Source organism: Notolepis coatsorum (genome assembly GCF_963971535.1).
Source record: "Notolepis coatsorum genome assembly, chromosome: 14".
Lineage (NCBI taxonomy): Eukaryota > Metazoa > Chordata > Actinopteri > Aulopiformes > Paralepididae > Notolepis > Notolepis coatsorum.
Window position 1 is genome coordinate 68,975,926 of NC_140178.1, and position 16,561 is coordinate 68,992,486.

Here is a 16,561-nt window from a genome sequence, read left to right on the forward strand (position 1 = left end):
AAATGCCTTTCGAGACCAGGGGAAAAGAGCAAAGTATGCAAGTTGAATCCATTATTATGATGTATTGATTGTTACTGGAAAGCAAAGCCCCTAAGCTATAATATGAAAAGGCAGAGTGGTATTGCATTAGTAATCTATAGGGCTATGCCTAGGGTTAAGCTTTAGCATTGTCTAAAGCCTAATATGGATTTCCCCAGGATAACCCCCCCCCCCCCCCCCCCCCCCCATCCCCAGGCAAAATCCAGTGGTTTCAGGAGGCTGCTCTTGCTGTATGGGAACCACACACACATGCACACTTTACTAGAGGTTCATGGATAATGCATGAGATGCCGGGGCTCAGTAGTATAGTTTCATCCACAATGATATCAGATTACTTTGCTGTTTTCCACACAGCTGAAAGCACAGAGTGGACAGTGATCCCAGACAGCTTGTCCCCAACGCAGTGGACAGTGATCCCAGACAGCTTGTCCCCAACGCAGTGGACAGTGATCCCAGACAGCTTGTCCCCAACGCAGTGGACAGTGATCCCAGACAGCTTGTCCCCAACGCAGTGGACAGTGATCCCAGACAGCTTGTCCCCAACGCAGTGGACAGTGATCCCAGACAGCTTGTCCCCAACGCAGTGGACAGTGATCCCAGACAGCTTGTCCCCAACGCAGTGGACAGCTTGTCCCATTCTCTGAGCCAAGTGGGTTCTTTGAGGCATGTTTTACGCTTTAGAGGTGTAGGCTCCCTGCAGGGGCTCCCTGCTCAAAAACTGGCCATGGGGAGAAAAAAAAGGATGCACACGCACACACACACACACACACACACACACACACACACACACACACACACACACACACACACACACACACACACACACACACACACACACACACACACACACACACACACACACACACACACACACACACACACACACACACCCGTTTCCTCCAAGGCTCTGGAGGTAGAGCAGTCATCTGGCAATCCGGTGGTTCCCGGTTCGATTCCCGCTCCTCCCAGGCAGCGTGTCGATGTGTCCTTCAGCAAGACACTTAACCCCTAATTGCTCCCGATGAGCAGGTTGGCACCTTGCATGGTTGCCTCCGCCGTCGGTGTGTGAGTGAATGGGTAAAATGTAAAACGCTTTGGATAAAAGCGCTATATAAAAAAGCAGCCATTTGCCATTTACCATCCTCTGTTTCTCTCTTTCTGTTACCGGGGGATCATTCACTCACTCACTCATTCACCCACTCACTCATTCACCCACTCACTCATTCACCCACTCACTCATTCACCCACGCACCCACTCACGGACGACCAGGCAGGGAGGTTTTGTGCAACACATGCAGGTAGCACCGCAGGTTTCATGCTTGTTAAACGACTCCCTCGTTTTACAACCACTTTCAGTTCTTCAGCGTGTCTTTCAAATCTCCTTATTGCTAGATCTCCCTGTCTTTAGCTAAATACCCCCCCCCCCCCCCCCCTCTATCTCTCTTACTCAATCTCATGTTGTCAGAAGTCAGTCAGATGCCATGCACATGCATTGTGGTGTGAGAGAGGTGATGATCATACATTTAACACCAAGCCATCTGGGTCCCCGCCTGCTCTCATGATTCGCTGCTCGTCCGTTTAATAAGCAGCCAGTCATCAACGAATGCCATCACCGTGCTCCCAGAACCTAATGGTCCACGTCTCAGTCAGAGAGGAGAGAGACAGAGGGGGAGAGGGGGAGAGAGAGAGACAGAGAGAGAGAGAGAGAGAGAGAGAGAGAGAGAGAGAGAGACAGAGAGAGAGACAGAGTGTGAGAGACAGAGTGTGAGAGAGTGTGAGAGAGACAGAGAGAGAGATAGTGTGAGAGAGATAGAGAGATAGTGTGTGTGAGAGAGAGAGACAGAGAGAGTGTGTGAGAGAGAGAGAGAGAGAGAGATAGAGAGACAGAGTGTGAGAGAGACGGAGAGAGAGTGTGTGAGAGAGACAGAGATTGAAAAATGACTACCCGATCGAGTGACCATTTTGTAAATTAATATGTTTCTTGTTGATTGTCCTTACTGTTATTACTAATGTTATGATATTTTATTGCTTAATATATATGTTATTGTTTGTATGTTGAACTTGCTTTGGCAATAAGTATGTTAATATTTCATGCCAATAAAGCCTATTTGAATTGAGTGTGTGTGAGAGAGAGAGATAGAGATGGTGTGAGAGAGAGAGACAGAGAGTGTGAGAGAGAGAGGGAGAGAGAGAGAGATAGAGATAGTGTGAGAGAGAGAGACAGAGAGAGTGTGAGAGAGAGAGACGGAGAGAGAGAGTGTGATAGAGAGAGAGAGAGGGGGGGGACTCTACATCTCTGATATTGACAATGGGGAAAAAGGAGAATCACAAGCTGCTTAGCTGTTAGGATTCAGTTGGGGGGATTTTAATCTGCTTTCACCCCCACTTCAAATGTTCTGCTAGGATGGATGCAGAGAGAGAGAGAGAGAGAGAGAGAGAGAGAGAGAGAGAGAGAGAGAGAGAGAATCTGCTGTGGCTCCGTGTGAAAATGACCTACTTCCTGTGAGGCTGCTCTCAAACGGCTTGTCGTTTTTCTGATGTGGAGGAGTGGTGTGTGTGGGGAGGGGAGGGGGGGGTCCTCTGAGGGTCCGGGGAAGAGCTTCGCGGTTAAATGAGGAATGAGTAGGTGGCTCAGGGGACACGCCTTGTTGAATAAAATATAGATTTATCAGTGTGTGTGTGTGTATGATATGTGCAGCAGTGTGCATCATGCATAATACTGCTTGTTAAGGATCCATCAATACAGAGACTGATGTCGGATATCAGGACAAAAATAATAGGCTATGGGGAGAATTCCCCCCAATAACGTTAAAAGCCACATGTAACATGTCAAAAATCACAGCAAAGCCACTTTCTGCATTTCTGACACATGGAAACATGTTAAATATCTCTAATGGAGAAAATGGATTCATATTTCTTAAGGCTGTCAAAGTTAACGCGATATTAGCGCACACGCACACAGCAATTATCTCACCCTCTGGTCCCTTCCCCCACCCGCGGCCAACAAAACTAAATAAAGACAGGACAATAATAACATTTAAATAAACAATAATAAATTATAACAACAATGACAACAACAACATCATTGTTGTACAACAGACAGGCCTCTTACACGTCTGTTGTACAACTTCTTCCACTAGGGAAACCCACCTCCAAAAAATACACAACCGGGGACAGACACCCAAAGACCCCCGGCCCCCACCCCTCCCCCAACCAAACAGAAAAACCACCAATCGACACGGCCAGCGACAGCATGCGGATATATTCACATACCGTCACTAACCATATCAATCAACAGCCCCCCTGCTCAATCGAGAAAACAGCGGAGACCAAAGGTCCCAGAACATCCGCCCCCGGCCACGTTCCTCCAAGGTCAATCTCTCCAGTGGAAGAAGCTGGGATATCTGATCTTGAAACATCTCAAAAGTGGGCGAAGAGTCATTTTTCCAAAACAGGAGAATACATTTCTTGGCAAAGTATGTTATAATAATCAGCAATCTATATTTTTTTGGATCCATCTGGATCTCAGGTAATTCATTTAGTAAGTAGGCACATGGAGACAAGTCAAATTCCGTTTCCAATACAGATTTTGTAAATTAATTAATACAATTCCAGAATCGTTTTAGTTTATCACAGTACCAAAACATGTGTAAACTGTTCCTTTGTTAGTTTTACATCTAGGACAGTTTAATGAGTTATCTCTAGACATTTTATGCATTTTTATTGGAGTTATACAATTTATGGATACATTTAAAATTAGCTTCTTTGATTCTTTTAATGCCACAATTTCTTTTAACGCACGATTAACGTTTAAAATAAAAAATTATTATATCTATCTAATCTCTGGGATATATCTTTTTTTACTTCACACAGGTGTATTATTGATACTATCATTGATACTATGTTTGTTTCTGACTCTGTGTGTGTGTGTGTGTGTGTGTGTGTGTGTGAGAGAGAGAGAGAGAGAGAGAGAGACAGAGACAGAGGGGTGAGAGAGATGAGGAAGGGGCAAGAGAGAAAGAGAGCTGGGAGAGTCAGTGTGTGTGTGAGAGAGAGAGAGAGAGCGGGGGGCGGGGGGGGGGGGGGGGTGAGTCCTCAGCCCTTGTGTGGGTGAATGTAACAAGTTCCTAATGTTTTCGGATAAGAGTATTAAAACTTGAAAAAGATCTGTTTAACCTCTTAACCTCTGTTTAACACCGTGTGGTCCGTTGGCGGACAGAAAATGACATCACATCATAAATCAACCTCTCCAGACTGTCTGACAAACATATATTTTTTTTTCTCAAACGTATTCAAGTATAAACATCATAACCATGTCACAACAGCAGTTATAATGTATATTATCATCAATACGTTAGTTTACCAATAGGTTAAAGTGTTATTAGTGCGATTTTAGTATTAGTATAAAACCAGTATAAAACCAGTGGATCGGATCGGTACTCTGTACTCAGAATCAGTATTGGCACTAAAAGAGTGGTTTATTGGTCCATCCCTACTGCTGTGTGTGTGTGTGTGTGTGTGTGTGTGTGTGTGTGTGTGTGTGTGTGTGTGTGTGTGTGGACGTGCAGTAAAACACACAGACACTATTATATATTTTGATATGCCATTCCAACTGGCTCATTTCCCACACATCTCGGCGGTGTTAATGACCTCAAATGAGGAAGCTAAGGGCAGACTATCAGAAAGCTAATATTTGACGGCACAGGTTTCAGTTCAGTGGTAGGAGAGGGTGTGTCAAACGCTCAGGTAATAATTTATAGAGAAGACATACTGTTTCAAGTTTTCATGCTGCTCACCAGATACTTCAACAGATAGTGAATCTCCCCTCAGGGATAAATAAAGGTTTTCAATCAATTTCAATCAATCAATAGACTAAATACTATGTCTGTATTGATTTATTAAATTAAATTAAATTCAAACCTTTTTTTATTCTTAAAATAATCATTGAGGTTTTCCCTCATTTCCAGCAACATCAAATAAAAACAGTTGGACATAACGAAGGTTATCCTATAACCCAAGTTATATGAATACTGGCGGAGCGTCTCGCTCTGCCATATTGAGATATCATCTCCATGCACATATTGTGCACGTTAAAAAGTTGACACATGCACGTCACTTGCACGTGACCACGCCTACTCCCGCGTGTCTCTACAAAACACAGGAAGTGGTCACGCTTACACCCTTCCAAGTCTGAATTCCATGCGTGAAAAACATCCAAGGGTCCTCAGGGCGCTGAAGAGCGAGACGCTCCGCCAGTATTCATATAACTAGGGTTATAGGATAACCTTCGTTATATTACATCTGGCTCGCGTCTCGCTCTGCCATATTGAGATCAAAAGGGGCAGAGCGGACGCGTGGCCACGTCAAATGCACCCCCTGAGGGCCCATAAGCCCCTGACCAGGGGGGAGGGGAGTCCCGTCCACCCGCACGTCCTAACGAGGAGGGGGAGGGCAGTCAACTACAACCAACATGCGAAAAAGGGACCAGTCACCCTAGAACGCACAGTGCAAGCGGGACCGCGTGTGACAGAGCACTCTGCGGTCCATACCCACACACACCTGCTAGCCCACCTGATGGCGCGGTGCAGGAGAGGTCCCGGCCCTCAGGACTGCCTGGGAGACAGAGCCCCCAGTCATGTCCATGAGGTAAAACCTAACAAAAGGACCCGGGGAGGACCAGGAGGCCGCAGCGCAGATGTCCTCCATCGAGGCCCCCCCAAACAGGAGTGTGGAGTGTGCCCTGACGCATGCGGGGGGAACCTGTCCGGCCAAAGTGTAGCAGAGGGCAAAGCCCTCGCATAACCAATGTGACAGGTGTTGCTTGGACAGCGCCTTACCCGCGTGAGAACCACCGTAACAAACAAACAGTTGATCGGAAGCCCTGAGATCCTGCGTGCGAGTAAGGTAAACCATCAGCGCACGGACAGGACACAACAGGTGAAGGCTCGCCTCCAACTCACTAGCGTGAGGAGGAGGGTAAAACGCCTGGAGCACAATATCCCTGGAGCGATAAGAGCTCCGGATATTCTTTGGCACAAAGGCCGGATTAGGCCTCAGAGTCGCACCGTTATCAGCCTGAATAGACATGCACTCGTACCGCACCGAGAGAGCACACAGCTCACCCACGCGTTTAGCGGAGGTGATGGCCAGAAGGAACGCGGTCTTGAAAGACAGTCGATCCAATGGCGCCTGCTCATGAGGCTCAAACGGGGCCCCCAACAGCCTTTCCAGGACCAGTTGGAGGTCCCAGCTTGGAAACAGAGCACGTTTCACAGGCTTGAGACGCCGTGCACCAAGCAGGAAACGTCTCACGAGAGGGTGGCTGAACAGCGTTCTGCCCTCAAAGCCCACATGACAAGACGATATAGCTGCGGCGTATACCTTCACTGTCGAGGCTGACAGCCTATCCAGGATAGACTGGAGGAAGGACAGAACCAAGTCCAGGGGGCACAACACCGGGTCCAGGCCCCCAACCTCACACCACTCTCGAAACATACGCCACTTCCCTGCGTAAACCGCGGTAGTGGACGGAGCGTGCGCGTTCTGGATGGTGTTAACCACAGTAGAGTTAAGACGCATCCCCTCCAGATTCACCCTTTCAGCAGCCAAGCCATTAGAGGCTGCCCCAGAACAGGAGGCAGAAACAGTGTTCCGCGTGCCTGAGAGAGGGCCCGCGGTGACCACGGCACAGGTCACGGCGGGGCCACCAAGAGCTGAATCAGGGTCGGGAACCACACAGCTGTGCCCCGGTCCGGCGCCACCAGGATCAAAGTCCTGCGCTCCTGACGTACCCGCTCCAACAGCTGAGCTATCAGGTGTATGGGGGGGAACGCGTACAGAATCCCGGGCGGCCACGGGTACATCGAGAAGGCATCCACTCCCAGAGAGGGGTTGTCCTTCCGACTGACCGAGAACCACAGAGGGCACTGCTAGGACTGACTGCTTGCAAACAGGTCCACCGCGGCCTCCCCGAATATGTCCCAGACCTGTCTGACTATGTCTGGACGTAGTCCCCACTCGTCTGGGTGGGGACCGCCCCGCGACATCACGTCTGCACCCACATTCTCCCTGCCGGGGATGTGGAGAGCCCTCAGGCTGCGCAGATTGAGAGGCAGGTGTTCCACCACCTGCCTGGTATGAGACCTGGCGATCTCCTCTGACCGGCTGAGGACCAGAATGTCGTCTAGGTAGAATAAAATTCGTATCCCCTGACGAGGCAGAGGTCCCAGCGCGGTCTCCAGACACTTGGTGAAGGTGCGAGGAGCCAGAGAGTAGCCGAACGGCAGCCTCTGGTACTCGTCCCTGAAACAGGAAGCGTAGGAATTTCCTGTGAGGAGGGAAGATCGGGATGTGAAAATACGCATCCTTCAGGTCTATGGAGGTGAACCAGTCTCCTATTCTGACAGCTCATAACAGGTGTTTGACGGTCAACATTCTGAACCTTCTCGCCACAATCAACCGATTGAACACGGACAGGTCAGATTCAGATTCAGATTCCTTTATTGAGCCATTTGTGTAAAACACATTGGTAATTGTTGCAGCAATACAGTGTATGCATTTTCTTTTCTTTTTTCACAGTAAACAACACCAACACAGACAAGAAACGAAACAGTGCAGTGGGGGATTAATCAATAAAATACATATATATAAAGTGAAGAGTGCAGAGTTCCAGTACGGACTAGTGCAGTGCAGTTCCAGTATGGGTCTGACACCCCCCGATTTCTTGGGCACCAGAAAATATCGGGAGTAAACGCCACTCATCGCGTCCTCCCATGGGACCACGACGATGGCCTGCTTCGCCAACAGAGAACGGATCTCATTGGCCAGAGCTGTCACTGCCGCGGACTCTGACAATAGAGTCTGTATCAAACCCAAAAACTGAGGGTGATGGTGTGCAAACTGTAACACAAGCCCCGTCCTCAGCGTTCTCTCCATCCACACCGACATATGGCACTTCTGTAGCCATACGTGGTAAGAATCGTAGATAGGTGGCCCGGTCCCTCCCACTGTGCATTGCAAACCCCGGTTTCGCCAACCGCGCGAGCAAGGTATCTCGCAGAGTCGGGATTTCGCACCCTGACTACCAACGAGGCAATTGCACCCAAGGGGGGACCTCAACAGAAAGGGGCGGTCTGACACTCCTGGTGAATAAGGTACTTCCCCCACTGAGCATTGTCCCGTTTTTGCACAGAAATGAACTTGCTGGGGATGGCCTGCTCTGCGGCTGGACATGCATGGCATTGGTGTGGGGTCCTCACGCTGTCCGATAGGGTGACCCCTACACACCGTAGCCCCGTAGTGATATTACTACCACCCAAATTACGTGTGCCTGACTGACTACCGCTGCCAGGATTGGAAGTCCGGACGGGGGAGGCACTAACGTAATACCCAGCCTGGCAAGGGCGGGGCTGGGGGAACCCGCGCTGCGACCTCCTGGGCCTAGGGTTCCCACTCTGACAAAAAAATGTAGATACAGGGAACCCTGCTCCGTCGTCACATACAACACCAGGCTCACCAAACGCACATGCAGGACGTGTGGTGCGGGAGCCTCCTGACAGTACAGCATTCTCATAGACAGACCCAGGCCTAGCTAGCAGCTGGATGTCAGCCCCTGTCTTCATGAGAAGCGATATGTGGGGCCGCTTGCGCTTCACTGGAAGAACGTGGCCCGCAGCCAGAGGGGACACAACAGAGCCCTGAATCCCCTAGTATAGCGGGGGGGAATGAACGGAGAGCGTGCTAGACACAGCTAGATGGCGACGGTTACTCCTCGCGGAGGCGTGCCCATCTAATTCAGCCGATCCCTCGGCCGCCGAGGGCTGTCGGCACCGTGATAGCCTGTCTCTTTGTTTCCAGGTTATCACAGGCGGGGGAGACCGCTGCCGCTGGCGAGACCGTGCTCTCACCTCTGGCTGCACGGTGTGGGGCGGCGTGGGGCCCCGGTCAAAAGCCGCCCGCGCCTCCGTCGACAAACCAAAAAGTCCATCCACGGAGAGGGGGGCCCTGAGGAGGAGAATTGCAGGGGAGACTGCTCCAACCACAGATGTCTGTGAATAAGAGTCAACAGCATCCTAGCCCTCCCTGCGGTTATAGCTTGCGGCTGGGTCAAAAGCTGAATAATCTCAAAACCCTGCACGATGGTTTTGACGTCGGCTGGCCCTAAGACCCCATCACCCGACACCATTTTCGACAGAAAAGCAGCCAATTGAGCAATGTTTTTTTTTTTATCCACTTTTTCTCCCATTTTTCCATATTTTCTCCCATCCCAATTTCGTATCATCCAATTCAACCCTCCCCTGTCACGAACGCTGTTTCTTGCCTCCCACAAGCCGGCTGCAATGTGGACTAAGTCATACATAGCACAAGTCCCCTCCGGTACTTGAGGTAACAGCAGTCGCATCTTTTCACCTGCGCAGCTCAATCTCTCAGTGTCGAGGAGTAACGCGTGGGAGGCTCACGCTGCCCCCGACACTTCCTGATTCTACTGCGCAGGCGCACCAACCGACTTGTAGGAGTCGCTTGTTCACAACGTTCGATCCCCACCCTTCAGTTTTCCCTCCCCGTAATACGGCCAATGTGTATTACTGCGGACGACCAGCCAAACCGAAAAACAATGTGGAGAGCTGGATTCGAACACGCGAATCCTAGCGTCTCCACACTGGTGGCGAGTGCCTTGCCCACTACACCACCTAGCCGCCCTCCAATTGAGCAATGTTATTATTTGCTGTTGTCCCGAAAGCAATATAATTTGCAGTAGCTGCGCGCGCCATGATAATTGGAAAAACATTTAACAACGTTTCATGTTGACCACATTCATCCAAATACACAGCCCCCCGCACTATCACACCACCCGGTCGTCTCACGGGACAACGAGCAGTAGTGAAAACTAGGGGTGCACCGATGTATCGGTCGGGTATCGGTATCGGCCGATAAGTGCCTTGTTGACTGCAATCGGCCTATCGGCCGATAAGCTCGAATGTGCCGATGGCAGTAGCCGATAAATATCCATCAATTTGTGTAGCGTCAAGACAAAAAAAAGTTCACTCGCGACCTGCACAACGCCGTCCCCAGTCCCCCCCACACACACACACACACACACAAGCTACTGCATCAAAGTTACTACTTATGATTAACAAGGCATTCGTTTTGTGGCATTAACGTTATATAGTTAGTGTTACACGTTCAATAACATCAGCATATTATTTACCCGAACGTAGCAAGCGTTCATACTAGCTCAGTTCCTTCCGTTGCTCACAGAGCCCTGGGTTTTACCAATTCTGCAATCTGTTAATAACGGTTTCAATCAGACACATGTATAGAAAGGCTTTGTTTTATTATAACATTAGTTGCAGTAAAATCATTATGCCTCATTTAAGTCATCCTGCAGAGCTAAAAGCTAAACGTCAGCCGCGCCGCCATTGTTGTTGTTGTAGAAAAGCTCTCGTCAACTCAAAATCAATGGCGGACAAAAGCCGAAGTAAAAAATGTATACGCGCTAGCCGATTTGTGGTAACAGCAGAGGCGGGTGCAAGCGGTGTGTGACGTAATTGGCAGAATCGACTGTCAATAAAAATGTCATTGGTTGAGACAATAGTATCTAGCTGCAGCCCAGCAGGTAGACCATGCTGGGAGAACTAGTATCTAGCTGCAGCCCTGCAGAACATACTGGGAGAGAGATAGTGCTATTTCTTGATGTTTCCTTTTTTTAAGTAAGTAAAGAGGCCTATGTTCATATCGGTGAACACAATTTGTAACACAAATATACAGTAGTTTCATAAAAAAAATTAAAATATTACAAAAAATTATATATTACAAAATATTTAAAAATATCGCCACAAATATCGGAATCGGTATCGGCCGATTGTGTTAGTTGAACAATCGGTATCGGTATCGGTGGCAAATTTTCATATCGGTGCATCCCTAGTGAAAACGCTAGTACTATGAATTGCCGATGACGGCCCTACCCGTGTGCGCCGTGGCTCGACCGCCGAACGCCGCGCGAAGTCCATCAGTCCACTGTCAGGAATCGAGACAGTATAGGGTCGCCGTTCTGTCTGGACGCGCCGAAGAGGATCCGGGGGCTGGGGAAACTCTGGCGAAAGTCCAACATTCTTCAATTTCTCCCTTCGCTTCATAATAACGTTCCACTGGTTGAAAGTGCATATGAACAAGCTCACGCGTGGAAAAAGATAAGGAAGGGTGTAAGCGTGACCACTTTCTGTGTTTTGTAGGGACACACAGGAGTAGGCGTGGTCACGTGCAAGTGACGTGCATGTGTCAACTTTTTCATGTGCACAATATGTGCATGGAGATGATATCTCAATATGGCAGAGCGAGACGCGAGCCAGATGTAATATAACAAACGGTTGCATAAATAGGACAAAAACACAGAAAAAAATTTATTATTGATTTGTGATCATGTTTTTAAATTGGCCATGATAGTGGAGTATTGAGGCATTTAATGACCAGCTGGGGCATTAAAGAAAAATGCTGGTCCGGCACTGGGGGGCGGGAGGGTCATTTGAGGGGCATTTCATATAGGGTCCATAATTGCATTCTTAATTCCATGCATTCCACCATCATTGTGATTTCCCAGCAATGGTCTTAAAGATCAACGGATATAGACAAATATATATAGGAATATAGACCATTTTGAAATGAAATAGCACCATGGCAATTCTATTGCAAGATAAAGACATAAGAAAGATATCACATTGTAATTTATACTGGAAAACAAAATACCATAATAAAACTATGAAAAATATTGTGATATGATGTTTTGATTACTTTTACTCTTACATTTCAAATGAAATATCCAACAAATTTACTCCACAACATAACCCAGCATAACTATTAATAACCCATGAAGGAAGACGTTTTGTGATACATGTGATAAATTGATGAAAAGGATGCTATGTCAAAGTTGATGTCCGCCAACATCTGAGAGGAAGTAGTCAGACACCAGCATATCCTTTAGAGACGTGTCACATTAATGCATTAAGAATGGAATCCCCAAGCTCTGAAATAGACAAATGCGCAATGGAATGTCTAGTATTATCTTTGATACTGACGGACATTCAATATTCAAAATGTTTATACCTTGACTTGCAGAGAAATCTGAATGAAGGAGTTTTACTTTGACCAGTACTATTCTACTTGTGACTCACACTACTACACAATACACTTGTATTTCTTACCCATGTCAGTGGATCAGGTTAGATTGAGACGGGGTGAACGTGACCCTGAATCTGTCTCGCTTCGTCCTATTGCAGTACCTTGAACGTTCCAATTGAGGTCATGAGTAATGGCTCTAGGATGGATTAATCTCGTAGGCATGTAGAGGTCACACTGTCAGATTAATCCATCCGAGTGTCTGACTGGTTGGTTGGTTACTGGTTAGTAGGTGAATACGTTAAGTCCATTCTCACAGCTCTCTTGCTCTCGCTCTCTCTTTCTCTCCTACTTTCTCTAATTCTTACCTTTTTTGTATTTTATTATTTTCCAGTACCAGAAGACCTGTCTCTGGAGGAGAGAGATGAGCTGTCCAACATACGGCGGAGGAAAAAAGAGCTCTTGGATGATATCGAGGTGAGTCATATGTGTAGAAAAAGAGTTTGTTAAGTTTGTTTGTTTGTTTGTTTGTTCAAGTTGCTGTGGCCTACATTAAAGGTTTTTGGATACCAGTAATTTAATAGCACCTAAATTACCAAGTCAATATCAAATGAGCTACTAATATCTCTCCATCAATGCCAGTACCTTCCTTCATGGCTGAATTGTATTGGCTTTGTATCTGTCTTCTTATTGAAATCAATAAAGCACAAATGACTGTGTATATATATATGAGTGATGTGAACCAATATCCTGTCCCCTGCTCTGCTCTGCAGCGGTTGAAGTTTGAGATTGCAGAAGTGATGACGGAGATTGAGCAGCTAACCTGTGTAGGGGAGAGGTGAGTTCCTGTCTGGTGTCAACACCTTTATCCCCCTCTTCTTCTCAATTTCCTCTCTCTCTCTCTCTCTCTCTCTCTCTCTCTCTCTCTCTCTCTCTCTCTCTCTCTCTCTCTCTCTCTCTCTCTCTCTCTCTCTCGTGAAAATATTAACTGCTCATTGTTTCTTTTGCTCCTCCTCCTCAAAGCTATAGCCACACAGGAGCTCCCTCCTCTAGCCTCATACCTGTATCATACAGTATATTTGTGTGTGTGTGTGTGTGTGTGTGTGTGTGTGTGTGTGTGTTAATCCCCTTTTATTTGCGGACTGAAGCGGAGCTGTCCCTCGGCTAAACATTTGCTAAATGCTCTCTATTCAGTAGCTGTCACCTGATTGGCTGTAGTGAGTCTGTGTGGCAGCCTTTGTGTGTCTCAGGTGCAGCTGGCACAGGTGTAGTGATGTACAGGCTAATCTAGGCACCAAGGCAGGAAGAGTCACACACACACACACACACACACACACGCACACACACACACACACACACACACACACACACACACACACACACACACACACACACACACACACACACACACACACACACACACACACACACACACACATTCTATAATTCTCAAAAATAATTTTGACAGATTAATCAGTTAAATTGTTTATTTCAAATAAATAGTGCAGCCGACATGAATTAGGCACACAAGTATTAACTGTTTATTACTTTTGTAGCATGCATGTTTTAACCATTTATTACTGTTTATTACTTTTGTAGCATGCATGTTTTAACTGTTTATGACTGTTTATTACTTTTGTAGCATGCATGTTTTAACTGTTTATTACTGTTGTAGCATGCATGTCTTAACTGTTTATTACTGTTGTAGCATGCATGTCTTAACTGTTTATTACTGTTTATTACTGTTGTAGCATGCATGTCTTAACTGTTTATTACTGTTGTAGCATGTGTGTCTTACTGTTTATTACTGGTTATTATTGTTGTAGCATGCATGTCTTAACTGTTTATTTCTGTTGTAGCATGCATGTCTTAACTGTTTATTTCTGTTGTAGCATGCATGTCTTAACTGTTTATTACTGTGTATTATTGTTGTAGCATGCATGTCTAAACTGTTTGACTGTTTATTATTGTTGTAGCATGCATGTCTTAACTGTTTTACTGTTTATTATTGTTGTAGCATGCATGTGTTAACTGTTTATTACTGTGTATTATTGTTGTAGCATGCATGTCTTAACCGTTTATTACTGTGTATTATTGTTGTAGCATGCATGTCTTAACTGTTTTACTGTTTATTATTGTTGTAGCATGCATGTGTTAACTGGTTATTACTGTGTATTATTGTTGTAGCATGCATGTCTTAACCGTTTATTACTGTGTATTATTGTTGTAGCATGCATGTCTTAACTGTTTATTACTGTTTATTATTGTTGTAGCATGCATGTGTTAACTGTTTTACTGTTTATTATTGTTGTAGCATGCATGTGTTAACTGGTTATTACTGTGTATTATTGTTGTAGCATGCATGTCTTAACCGTTTATTACTGTGTATTATTGTTGTAGCATGCATGTCTTAACTGTTTTACTGTTTATTATTGTTGTAGCATGCATGTCTTAACTGTTTTACTGTTTATTATTGTTGTAGCATGCATGTGTTAACTGTTTATTACTGTTTATTATTGTTGTAGCATGCATGTGTTAACTGTTTTACTGTTTATTATTGTTGTAGCATGCATGTGTTAACTGGTTATTACTGTGTATTATTGTTGTAGCATGCATGTCTTAACCGTTTATTACTGTGTATTATTGTTGTAGCATGCATGTCTTAACTGTTTTACTGTTTATTATTGTTGTAGCATGCATGTCTTAACTGTTTTACTGTTTATTATTGTTGTAGCATGCATGTGTTAACTGTTTATTACTGTTTATTATTGTTGTAGCATGCATGTCTTAACTCTTTTACTGTTTATTATTGTTGTAGCATGCATGTGTTAACTGTTTTACTGTTTATTATTGTTGTAGCATGCATGTCTTAACTGTTTATTACTGTTTATTATTGTTGTAGCATGCATGTGTTAACTGTTTTACTGTTTATTATTGTTGTAGCGTGCATGTCTTAACTGTTTATTACTGTTAACCAGTTTCTCCAGTCTACATTCAGTGGAAACGACCACCCCAAGCGAACACAGTAGTAAACTAACATCACTCACGGTGTGTCCTGGACTAACACAGTAGTAAACTAACATCACTCACGGAGTGTCCTGGACTAACACAGTAGTAAACTAACATCACTCACGGAGTGTCCTGGACTAACACAGTAGTAAACTAACATCACTCACGGAGTGTCCTGGACTAACACAGTAGTAAACTAACATCACTCACGGTGTGTCCTGGACTAACACAGTAGTAAACTAACATCACTCACGGTGTGTCCTGGACTAACACAGTTGTAGCTAAGGGGCTACACAACCCTGACTGTATTTAAATGTTAGATTAGACCACTACTAGAATATTAATTAGCCAGACATTAAAGGTACACAAAATGGCGGACACTCCATTAACTGAGAGGGGACAGTGATACCAAGTTCAATAATCACTTTAATAGTAACGTCAAACATACATTTTTATATATATCGCAGATCTCCTGTTACTAGTAGAATGTCAATGCAACAATGTCAGAGGTAATGATAGTCCTGAACTACTAGTACTCGACCGTTGATGCTCTGAATGGAGTGAGAAGGAGTGAACAGCACGGGGAAAGCAAGATGGCGGATGGAGACGATATTCTCTGGAGCTCCTACTCCAGAGAGCTGCAGACAAACGTGGGATAATCCTGTCGTCGCTGGTGAGGAGGGTCTCGTACGGACCTGGTTCCTGTATTCCAAGCGCCCGATGGCAGGATTAATAGCTAATATTCCAAACGCCCGTTGGCATGGTTGCTAGCTAGTTAGCCCTTGTATGCTAAGGCTAACCCGCATGTAGTCAGTAATAGGTAGTTGAATCCAGAACGCCGCTGGGTTCAGCTAGAAGTCTCTCAACGTTACTTCACTTCGCTCGAACAAGTCACTCTACTTTGCCAATAGTGGCTCGACAATATTATGGCGGTATCTAATTAGCTGTACAGCTGTCTATCAAGATACGTTGCTTGCCGTCTGTTTACTGCTGCACCAAAACGTTTCTTCTCTCTCACACACTCTGCCCGGGCATGTCCTAAAAACCCTGCGCATGCGCTCACGCTGTCTACAGGTGCATGCGCGCGTGCCTATGGCGTTAAGAATGGAACATATACAAAGAAGCGAATGATAAATACTGTTAGGTAATAGACGACGGGAGAATATATATCTTATATATATAAACAATATATAAGGTATACAAAATAATAAACGCAGACTTTATGTGTTAATCTGGACCTTCAGAACACAGTAGTAAACTAACATCACTCACGTTGTGTCCTGGACTAACACAGTAGTAAACTAACATCACTCACGTTGTGTCCTGGACTAACCCACTGCAGAGTGACAGGTGACCTGCTGAACAAACACAACAGTCTGCAGACGAGACCGCGGCTGTTAAC

General features: G+C 45.8%; 1 protein-coding gene across 1 annotated transcript in view; it reads left to right on the forward strand.

The window, feature by feature from the left end:
- Positions 1 to 16,561, forward strand: part of cyth3b (cytohesin 3b) — a 102,508-nt gene that overhangs the window by 47,788 nt on the left and 38,159 nt on the right. The window contains exons 2-3 of the mRNA XM_084328397.1: positions 12,545 to 12,627; positions 12,924 to 12,988. Coding sequence (XP_084184523.1) covers positions 12,545 to 12,627; positions 12,924 to 12,988 — 148 coding nt within the window. The remainder of the gene's footprint in view (positions 1 to 12,544; positions 12,628 to 12,923; positions 12,989 to 16,561) is intronic.